This window comes from Ascaphus truei, chromosome 13 (assembly GCF_040206685.1).
Source record: "Ascaphus truei isolate aAscTru1 chromosome 13, aAscTru1.hap1, whole genome shotgun sequence".
Classification (NCBI taxonomy): Eukaryota; Metazoa; Chordata; class Amphibia; order Anura; family Ascaphidae; genus Ascaphus; species Ascaphus truei.
Genome location: NC_134495.1, coordinates 46,096,297 through 46,107,496, shown reverse-complemented (window position 1 = coordinate 46,107,496; position 11,200 = coordinate 46,096,297). Strand labels below are relative to the sequence as shown.

Genomic DNA, 11,200 nt, shown 5'->3' with positions numbered 1-11,200 from the left:
GATAGGATCAGACGGATGCATCGCACGTCTGACCCTTTGTGAAGATTGTTGCAGGCCCGAGCACCGGAGTGCTCGGCAGGTAACTCTGAATCATAAGTGCACCACCGGGCCCATAGAATAAATAGTGACTGCGCAGTCACCCACGTTCTCTACTAGAGTGCGGGACATTGGGTGGGGATTCTCGGGACACTGGGTGGGATCACCTAGTGTTGGGAAGCGTCCTGCGCGACGCAGTAAGTGTCTCCTCTAGAGAGGGACACAGGTTATGATGTTATGATATGTTTTCTTGCATGTTCAGTAAAGTCCCTAGTTAAAATATATATCTGTGTGAGTATCGATTATTGTGATTGTCCTGCGAGGAACCACTCCCCCTATGGTGGGAGCCATCGCAGGTGGAGGCGCTGCATCGTTGGAAGTAAGTATCCCTAGTATAAATGCCCCAGGTTCCCCATGGCGGAAGCTCAGCCCTCCTGTGAGCCAACAGGTATAGCACCTTACTGAGAAGTAGTCAGATACACCTACACACCCCAATCTCACTTAAGGGGGGGGGAAAGAGGGCTACATTTGGAGGCGCTGCTGAGAGACAGACCTGGGGTGCCCTGTTCCATTTTTTTTCTCAAAATGTCCAAGTCTCAATTTTTTGTCACCATGTTTGGAAAGTCCGGCCATGAGGTCCTTGCCTGGGCTTTGAGGCAATGTATGGAACCTGGCCGGGTGGTGGCGGTTGGAGGCCTTCCCGCAACTATGCCCGCGGTTGAGGTTCAGTATTATATGCGTAAAATTCCAGGGTGGCCGCACGCATGTTTCTTAGAGGAAGAACACGATCCCACTGCCCTATGGAAAACGATACTTTATGTGGCCATCCCCACTGCGGATATATGCCTGGCAGAGGCACCGTCCGCCCTGTGTATGCCCGGGGGCCCGTCTGAGGGGTACCCCCTAGTCTACGCAGACCCAGTAAAATGGCGTCTCCCGCCAAAGCAGGAGAACGCACGTGCTGCTGACTGCAAGCCTGCACTAAATTGTGTCGAAGAAAACTGTCCGGGATTGGCGGGAAAACCAGAAGGCTACCCCCCTATCTATACAGAGAGCCCTAGTGTAATTGCAGAGACTGTGATTAAAATGGAGTCTCTCTCTAGCAGTGAGTCACACCTAAGATGGTGGCTCCCGCCAAGTCGGGAGAGCACCAGGACTGTGCAAGAAATTGTTGCAGAGTATTGTCCGGGTTGGGCGCGAAACCCTGAACCCCGCCCCTGCACTGTGAGTGACTCAGCACAGAGCCAGAACCACTCCCTTGTAGAAAGTGCCCCTCCTTCAGATTCCACCAGGGGGAGCAAGCACTGTGACTTTCAACCAAACGTGGATGAGACAGACTGTGCTAGGGAGGCATTGGCGTGGGAGCCTAAATGTGACTGTTGCGGTGCCCGGTTATTGAAGTCTATTATGCCCCAGCCTGTAGAATCAGCAGAGGACGATGAGCCGGTCAGTATAGCTAACCTATCTACCCCTCTCATAGAAAATTCTGAGGATCCGATCATGATAGCCTCAAAACAGAAGGAGGAGCCTGACCTCTATATCACTATGAGTTGTGCTGAAGTTAAGTCTGTCTTCAGGGAAAAGTTACTTAGGGATTCCCGCTACCAACAACCGGTTGTGGAGGGCCCGTGTGCCCGAGTGAACATTTCAGATCCGGTTCCTGAGCGGGATGAGGTTGAAGTCCCATCGGTGGCGATGCGCCTACCGGCGAACCACCCCAGCGATGATACAGAGGAGTCACAGGGTAAGGTGTATATACCCCCACCTTCTTCTAGTGAATCCAGCGACCAGTCACTTGTGGCGATGCGCCTGCCGGCGGACCACTTTAGTGACAGCAATGAACACCCTATCTTGGCGGATGCCGAGCCTGCTGTGGGCCCGTGCGCCCTACAATGGTCAGTCCGACCTACTACCGAGGTACCATCGGTCCTAGAATGGGGACCAGTACCAAACGACGATGAGGGTGAGTCGACTGCCCCAGGGGTGTGGGGGGTGAGCCTCCTGGTGACCGCGGAGCACGATGGCTCCTTAAGTCTGGTCACCCGGGCGAAGGGCTCCCCTCTGCATCGCATCCTGGCGGAGGTGTCCTCCTTGGGAGAATCCATCCCAAAGCAGTGGAGTGGTAAGGAACTCCCTAACTCCCCACAATCTCCGATGGAGGTGGCCGTGAAGAAGGCCAGAGTTGCGGCTTCTGAACGGAGTATGAGCCCGTGCGCTCCGACACAAGTGGTCCCAGGACTGGGATCCAACGCTCCCGAGTTTTCCGCGCGTAAGTGGACTGCCCCCGAAGTGCCGGGGGCAGGTCCCAAGACAGCCGAGGTGGGAACTGACAGCATCCCTGAGGACCTGTTGGCCACCGTGAATCACCGCAGTGGTAAGGTGTCTACTCTTTACCCCCTGCCAGGTGAAACAGAGACATTGTCCAGTGCTCGCTTCTCAGTGGAAGCCTCGCAAGTCCGTAGGGACAAGGACTGTGTAAAGGAAGATCCAGGGAGACTGGCCTCCTTTAAGCCCAAAAATTCGCCAAGTAGTGGACTGCGGAAAAGGTCCTGGCCTCCTGGTCTACCGCATCCCTGCCGCGGGTGACCGGGTAATGGTCTGCTTCAGAGACATTGTGGTACTCCTTCCACCAGGGGGAGGAAGTAGCGAGGAACCAGTGACTTTTGCCCTCCGGTGTGCTCTTCAGGAAATTTTTCTGGGGGAGGCTCACGGACGCAAAAGTGAGGTACCCCCACATGATCAGTTAGGGGCACCCCACAAATGGTCTCAGCTAGCCTCGGGTATAGTATGGTGTGAAATGCATTGTAATCGGATGTTTAATGATCACATGATAAGTTGTATTTTCTACGCCCTGCATTTTGATTATATAACTATTATGCCGTGTGTTGTCGTTCCCCAAGCGGGGCGTTGGATTTTCCACCAGGGGGAGAGTGTAGCCTGGCGCTCCCGCAGCTCCTTGAGACCCCCCTCCCCTTGAGCAGCTCGATCGCGGGTGCCGAAAGACCCGACGGCTGCTTCCAAGGGTGGGGGCTGGAGCAGGGAGCAGCGCGGCTTCCCCTGCCTGCGGCCGGTTGCCGGGGACGCGATCGGGCCGTGCTAAGGCCGCGATCGCGTCTCTAAGGTCCCGGCGGCCGGTGAAGCAGGGCGCCGCCATTGGGATGCGGGTTGCGCATGCGCAGGGATGCATAGGCACAGGGAGAGCCCCAGAGACAGGGCAAAGTCGCGCGAGCATAGGGACAGCTCAGGGAAGGTTGAGACAGCCCGGGAAAGCTTGTGCAAGCACAGTGCAGGGTAGGAAAAGTCCGCGAACCCCTAGCCTACCAGGGAAGGCTCTGAGCTGGGACTACATATCCCATGAGCCTCTGTATGCCCCACGTGACACCAGGGAGCCAATAGGGCTTAGGAAGGCTAGGCAGGCAAAGAGATACATTGTTTGGGCTGGAGCACGTTTGTCAGTTGGAGCTGGGGAGCTGTGAGGGAAGGAAGGGTGCAGAGAGCATGTGCAGCTCCTGCATCGAGTAAGGTCCCCCACATCCCAAGTAAGGCCTCAACTCCCCACCAGGTTAGTGGGTAAGTGCTGAGGGACGGCCCAAGACAGGGACGCTGCCCTTAGTGCGTGTGTGTGTGCTGTCTTGTCAGGATCACGGCTGGCAGGGCTGTGAGGCCTGACAAGAAGGCATAGTGCTAGTGTGCAGCAAGTTGCTGTACGCGTTCCGAAGTTTGCAGTGCGTAGTGTAGTGTTAGTGTTAGGGTTCAGTGAGTGTCAGGACTGGGATGAGTTAGGGGAGTGGGGCAGGTTATTACTCCGCAGGCCCTAGGAGATTTCCCCAAGCCACTCCAGGTTGCGGTACATCAGGGACAGGCCCTAGGTTAGGGTTCCTGTCACGTTAGGGTTAGTTAGGGATAGACAGGGATAGTGGCGGTTGCTGTTCCCATGATTCGGTTGCTGTTACCGTGAGACGGTTGTGTTCCCGTGAAGCGGTTGGACCCACGTTGGGGTCCTTGGAGAATATCACCTGGATAGGATCAGACGGATGCATCGCACGTCTGACCCTTTGTGAAGATTGTTGCAGGCCCGAGCACCGGAGTGCTCGGCAGGTAACTCTGAATCATAAGTGCACCCCTGGGCCCATAGAATAAATAGTGACTGCGCAGTCACCCACGTTCTCTACTAGAGTGCGGGACATTGGGTGGGGATTCTCGGGACACTGGGTGGGATCACCTAGTGTTGGGAAGCGTCCTGCGCGATGCAGTAAGTGTCTCCTCTAGAGAGGGACACAGGTTATGATGTTATGATATGTTTTCTTGCATGTTCAGTAAAGTCCCTAGTTAATATATATATCTGTGTGAGTATCGATTATTGTGATTGTCCTGCGAGGAACCACTCCCCCTATGGTGGGAGCCATCGCAGGTGGAGGCGCTGCATCGTTGGAAGTAAGTATCCCTAGTATAAATGCCCCAGGTTCCCCATGGCGGAAGCTCAGCCCTCCTGTGAGCCAACAGGTATAGCACCACACTGAGAAGTAGTCAGATACACCTACACACCCCAATCTCACTTAAGGGGGGGGGGGGGAAGAGGGCTACACATACCTCAGTAAGGCATTTGTACTGAGGAACAGGAACCTAATGAACATACCCTATGTCAGTGCCACATTGGTCTGCAGCTATTTCCTCTGTGTCATTGACCAGGTGATTCTGTCTGTGTAACGACAGAGACTGTTGATGCTTCCTGTGCCGAAGTCCATCTGTTGTTTGAACACCGTGCAAGCAGGAAATGCAGTAGCACCGCAGCATAGCCACCGCTCTGACATTTTGTCATATTGCTAAGGCATCAGAAGCTCTATTGGCCTCTTCTTCAATACTCTGCATACACAGAGTAGCACGTCTACCGAGCATCTTGCTGCTCAGCCAGAAGGGCTAATATATTGCTTACAATGTCCTTGCAACTGTAGATACAGCCACAACTTAAAAAGCAAAAATGAGATTTACAGTAGTGAAGGTGACCGTCGTAGCTTCTCCCGGCATTGCTGCGGTTAGTTCATGGCTTCCGAATGGGACCACGTACAGCGACGTATAAGTGTGGCTACATCTGTATGTAGGAATGACAACGAGAGCCTTAAAAAAAGATACTCTTTTAACATGAGACTATAGGAGGAATGTCCTCCAAACCAAGTGCATCAAAGTGTGAGATCTGATAGTGATAAGTGAATAAGCAAGCTTAAGCGGACCCTGGGATAGGTAAGTAAGCACAAACAACTAGGAGTGTCTTGATTGCAGAGCTCATTAACAGCTTAACTGCTGCCAATGGTGTAACAAAAACCTAATCTGAACTAACCGGTGGATATGAACATCAGTGTGAACAGCAGGTCTCTATCTGGCAGCAACCTTAGAGCAAGATATGAATATCCAGTGATATAATGATGTAGTTCTTACTCACATGGGTGTTGTTTGTATGCCGTCCCAGAGGCGTGCATCCAGCTGGTATACAATGCAGACAGGAATTCTCGTGGAAAAAGTGACGCACAGCCGGTCCAAGAAGAAAACAATCCGGGGCTAAGTGAATGAATTAAATATATTCTTTATTGGGGGTGCACAGCATGGTGGCGCAGGGGATATGCCTCTGTATCCAGATACTTTTTGAGGAAGCGCTATCTCAGTGCGAAACATGTCAGAGGCATATCCCCTGCGCCACCATGCTGTGCACCCCCAATAAAGAATATTTGTAATTCATTCGCTTAGCCCCGGATTGTTTTCTTCTTGGACCGGCTGTGCTTCACTTTTTCCACGAGGATTTCTGTCTACTCTTTGAACATGTGGGTAACATACAGAATGCTAGTCAGGACCAGATCCAATGGGTATTGAATGTTATGGGATGTAAAAGATCAAAATGGGTATTAAAATGGCTAGCGGGGGCAGCTTGGAAAACTCCTTACTAAGAATAGAATGTCGGAGCTGGATATCTTCTTGCTTCCCTATTCTAATAAAGTCTTACACCAGAAATTATAGCATGATAAACTGTTTTATTTGCAGATTGCAAACGCACAATGTTTCAGGGATCTCGCATCGTCAGATGCAACAGTTTATCATGCTATAATGTCTGGTGTAAGACTTTCTTAGAATAGGGAAGCAAGAAGATATCCAGCGCCAAGTTTAACTGTGTGTCAGAAGTGGGATCCCAGACACTCTTGACTGCACCTTACAAATAAAAAGGACACCCACCACAATGATCTAATAGGAGTGCGGTAAGATCAAAAACCTTTATCCTAACTGTGAAGAATAGGATGTCAGTTATTTTATTGTTGGACATGGTCACCGCTAATAAATATAACAATTCTTGGTATATCAATAGAGGGTATTACTGTGCATCTGTATTATTTTTTTTAGAATAATGCTACTAGTAGTACTACTTTTTTTTTAAACAACTCTGTATTAAAATTTGAATGTATCAAAATGTAACAATCATTTTTTGTTTCTATAGCAACCATTTACAAAGTCACATCCCCTTCCTCTTCTGAAACAGGCTCTGGCACCTCCCCCCCCCCCCTTTTTTTTGAGCCCTGCCCTCTCCCTAGCAGTGCAAAACTCAATTGTATCCAGTGACTGCCTGGTCACATGATCTTCCCCAGAGAACTTTGCATCTTTGGTCCTCTTCTGCTGCACTGGCAACCATTTAGTGAACCCCCGAGCCGAATCTTCACCGATCGATCGCAACGTAGCTAATTACATATCAATGTGTGGATTGTATTGATGCACATATTAAAGGGATTTTTTTTTTTTTTTTTTTAATTATCTAGATACAGGTACTTTATTTACAAATACTCAGATTAATAGCATTTTGTTACATCAAGGGAAAGTACAGGAGTCCAAACAAATCCTTTAGTCACAGATAAACTAGTGACCTACTATAACAAAGGACCTGGAGCATCTCACCTGAACAAAGTGAGGCAAGCTATGGCCATTAGTTTTTAACCAAAGTTTGTAAAATCAGTAGGTCTTGGTCCCTGGGAAAGACCCATGCAGCTTATCTGCTTTTCCGATGGCAAAATGCATTAACCACCTAACAGTACGTAGACTTATCTAATTTGAAGAATCCCATGTTTAAACAAAAGAAAACAATGAAAATATGTAACCAGATTTAAGGGATTGCAAGTTAACCAAACCTCACGTTCACATTCCAGTTTGGGCCTTTCATTACTGTACAATACTCTTGAACTTTGCAACAAGAGTACGTTAAAGGTTTTTAGTGAGGGGGTTTTAAAACTATTTTGTAACTTAACACTACAGTTACACCTGGGCAGGTTAATGGTATGTAACATGCCTATTTGATACTGGTCATGCTTGAGTGACCTTTCAAATATCCTTGTCCTTGATAAAACAAAATCATAAGTTGTCTTGTGTCTCTTTAAACTACTCACAATTTTAAACAAGCTTATATAACACCATATGCTCAGAACATTTAAACTAGTATAAAAGATCAAATGTACCTAAGCAATGGCTGTATACACTACCGACACACTTTATTGAAGTGTGGTCGGTACCGCAAGCCGGGAAATCTCCCGGCTTGCTAGTGGCCGCCCCTCGGCGTGCCGCGCGTCATAGACGCGCGGTCACGCGTCATCGGGAGTGTGCGCCCCCTGCACGCGTGTCCAGGGGCTCCCCGAGGGAGCCCTGGTGTCCCGCGATCGCGGGACAGCGGCAGGGGGTTCCGGGGGACCCGGCGGACCCGGCAGCGGTAGGGAGAGCGCCCCGATCGGAGGGCGCTCTTCCGCTGCTTCGGCGTGCGCCCGTCACACTCGGGCGCGCGCCAGGCTACTGCTGCGGCACAGAACGGGCAAATGCTCGAATAAACTGTGCCGCAGCAGTATACACACCATAAACTACACTAGAACCAAATACAACTTATGCAGAGAAAGTACATGCCGCCATAAGACGACATGGAGTTAGAATATTCTAAAGACTTAAGAGGTATATGATGGTTTAAAAACCATTGTACTGTAGTGTTAAAAATGCATAAATTTAAGTAAAATCCTAAAGAAGCAGAATTTTAATCCAGACTATGCAATGTATACATAAAAAAAGAAAAAAGCATAAAATGTGCAATAAATCAACCCAGCCTTTTTCTATACAATGTAAGGCAGGAAATGCAGCTCAGTAATGCAAAATGTTCACAAAAAGCATGTTAGCACACTGCCGATTCCACAAGGATGGGGTTTCTAAACAGCATCGAATAAACCACAGTGGAAGGAAAGCCTGTTACTTTGTAAACTGCAGTTACACCTACTGTGCTATGGGGAAATGTGGTCACAGATCATACTGTACAAACTGATATTTTCTTATATACTAATGCCAGTATTCAATTTATTTTCTTCATTAAAATCATATACACAGAATGTATTTAAATTTTAGCTCCATTACTTAGAAATGTTTACATATTTACGTGTAAAGGGTAAAAGCTCATAAACACGAGGTAAAGCTATTGAGCACAAGGAAAGAAAGGGGGAAAAAATTGTTTTTCCTTTAAAGGTCAAGAGCGAAGCAAATGTGTCCCCAGGAAAGAGCGCAAAAGAACAGGAAACTAACAAAATGCAGTTACAGGATCCCCTTGTCAACCATCAAATTATTCACAGCAAATAAACCTATCAGCTACTGTGGACAGATTTTTATGACAAGTCACAGAAGGAAAGGCTTAAATATACAATACAAATTAAACCGTAAGACAGCCCTGCAAGAAAAAATCAAGAGTCCAGCATCAGTGCTTATATTTAAATCATGGATTGCGGACATCACAAAGACAATTAAGAAAAAAAAAGCTCTAGAGTTTACCATGCAGGAAAGGTTTCTTTTGTTTATTACTTGACTTGCCTTTGATAACCTGATTACATCTATAGTTATTTAGCAGTTTAGTATTCTGTTAAACTGTTGTCTTAGCAGAGTTCCCCCCCCGTCCCACATTTAATTTAAATCAGTAAGATGTACAGAAGATAATGGGGCTATAAAAAGTACTTCTGCAGACAGACAGGTGGAAAGGTCAGAAATAGCCAGCGTGGACATGTCACTAGCAGCCGCAGCCTTCTCTCTGGGGTTGGGGCTCACTGGTTAGCCTCCCTCCTTGAGGAGCTGAAGGTTTGTGTTGTACGCCAGACTCGGCAGCGTTCAGATCCAGGCTTCCATCTTGGATATTTTGGTAGATTTTCTTGGCAGCCTCCAGGAATGCATCCTCTACATTCTCACCTGTTTTTGCACTTGCTTCAAGGAACAGTAGACCATTCTCTTCAGCAAATTGCTTTGCTTCTTCATATGTAACATCTCTCTGGGCTTCAAGATCTGCTTTGTTTCCTATAAGAATGATAACAGTATTTGGATTGGTGAGATTCCTTGCATCTGTCAGCCAGCTGCTTAAATGGTTATATGTGCTTCTCCTAGTTATATCGTAGACCATAAGTGCTCCTGCTGCTCCTCTGTAATAGCTTCGAGTGACAGCTCTAAATCTTTCTTGCCCTGCTGTATCCCAGATTTGCAGTTTAATTTTTTGGCCACTAACTTCGATTATTCTGGTACCAAATTCAACACCAATTGTATGAGGACAATCGGCCATAAATTTCTTTTCTGTAAACTGATGAAGCAGGCAAGACTTCCCGACTCCCATGTCACCAATGATGATGTATTTAAAGATGTAAGAATAGTTATAAGGTGCAGTTGCCATTATTGCGCTTATAAATGAGGTGGAACAAACAGGACTGAAATCACAACCGCCAATTGAAAATCCCTGCTGGGAAGCGGTGGGCGCCGTCGGGATTTTTTTTTTTTTAAACGACAGCTTGGACTGCTGCTTTAAAGGTGGGCAGAGTAAGTTTGGAAACAGGGAGGAGTCACAGACCTCCAAACAATTTAAATCTGCACACATAAACCCCCTGTAAACTGAAACCCAAACCCACCTCACCATATATATTTGTCTTAAGGAGTGCTACTGGGTATGTGACATTGTACAGTATAAACAAAAGAAAGAGAAGCCCAATGCAACATGATCCTCCGCCGACTTAAATTTAACATGTCAAAAACAGAACTCCTTATATTTCATACCAAACCTGGCCCTACTACCTCCTAAGTGAAGGTGAAAGAAACGGCGCTAACTCTATTAGTGTACACTTAAGCTTTATAGTGAGTTTCTTGATAAAATCTATTGATTTTTCAACAATGATAATGTGCTTAAATAACGTGCAAATGATAATAAAAAGTTCAAACCCCCTGCTCAGACCCAGCTGGTAGGGACTGGTTTCACTAGTCCCACAAATCGTCACTTTCGTTGTAATCCAGGGGGAGCATGGAGGGAAATAGAACAAAAAGACAAAAAAACAATCTAAGTGTAGACAGTTTTAAATTAGTGTAAAACTCTATGTCTTGTCTTGGCTCATATGTTGTGCCTACTTACAAGATGTAAGTTGTATTCAAGCGGTTTTGACACACAATGGTCTCTGCTAAGGATGTTTTTCTCCACTCTGTGATGCGGTCTCCAATTCTCAGCTCAGCAACCAAGTGTATGTGAAAAAAATGATATCATAGTGCAGACCAGTACAATAATAAAACTAGACTTTATAAGGTTTAAAAATGGACACTTACAATAAAAACATATAGTTTAAGCATTTTTCACAATAATTGTGATCAGGGAGAGAAGAGTGTGTTAACTTCAGGCTCACCCGCCTCCTCTGATTTGACTTGGTGTATTTCGTCTCTCTCTGGGACTGTGTGTCTCCGGCGGTGGACTGCGTCTTTCCAGGCTGTATCCCCCCGTGGGCTATCAGACTCCCCTTCAGCTGTTATTCGCAGGTAATTTGGATGAAGTTGTTTGATCCTTGCTTTTTTAGACAGGCCGATACGAAGAGGACCAGTGCATGTCTTGAGAGGTGTCACTCTTCCAATCCCATGTGAGAAAGTTTTTTCGTGTCACAAAATGTGTGAAATATGATCCTCTTGCATCTGTTTGATTCAGGAGAGGCTGAGCTTCCGCGATGTTGTGGGGAAACAGGAAAGGCTTTAGGCAGTTTCAGGCAGTAGTTGTGCCTCCAGTCACAGTAGGCTCCAGAGTTCTCTGGAGCCTACTGTGACTGGAGGCACAACTACTGCCTGAAACTGCCTACTACCTCCTTCCACATTACTGTTGGAAGTA

At 47.4% G+C, this 11,200-nt stretch overlaps 1 protein-coding gene across 1 annotated transcript; it reads right to left on the bottom strand.

Moving 5' to 3' along the window:
- Nucleotides 1-8,362: 8,362 nt before the first annotated feature.
- On the bottom strand, nt 8,363-9,821 carry LOC142465296 (ras-related protein Rab-14). The gene has a single exon (XM_075569331.1). The coding sequence runs from the start codon at nt 9,737-9,739 to the stop codon at nt 9,092-9,094; it is 648 nt and encodes a 215-aa protein (XP_075425446.1). The 5' UTR covers nt 9,740-9,821; the 3' UTR covers nt 8,363-9,091.
- Nucleotides 9,822-11,200: the final 1,379 nt, after the last annotated feature.

What these genes read in the sequence shown, in the direction of transcription:
- LOC142465296 (XM_075569331.1), bottom strand. Translation starts at nt 9,739, where the DNA reads ATGGCAACTGCACCTTATAACTATTCTTACATCTTTAAATACATCATC.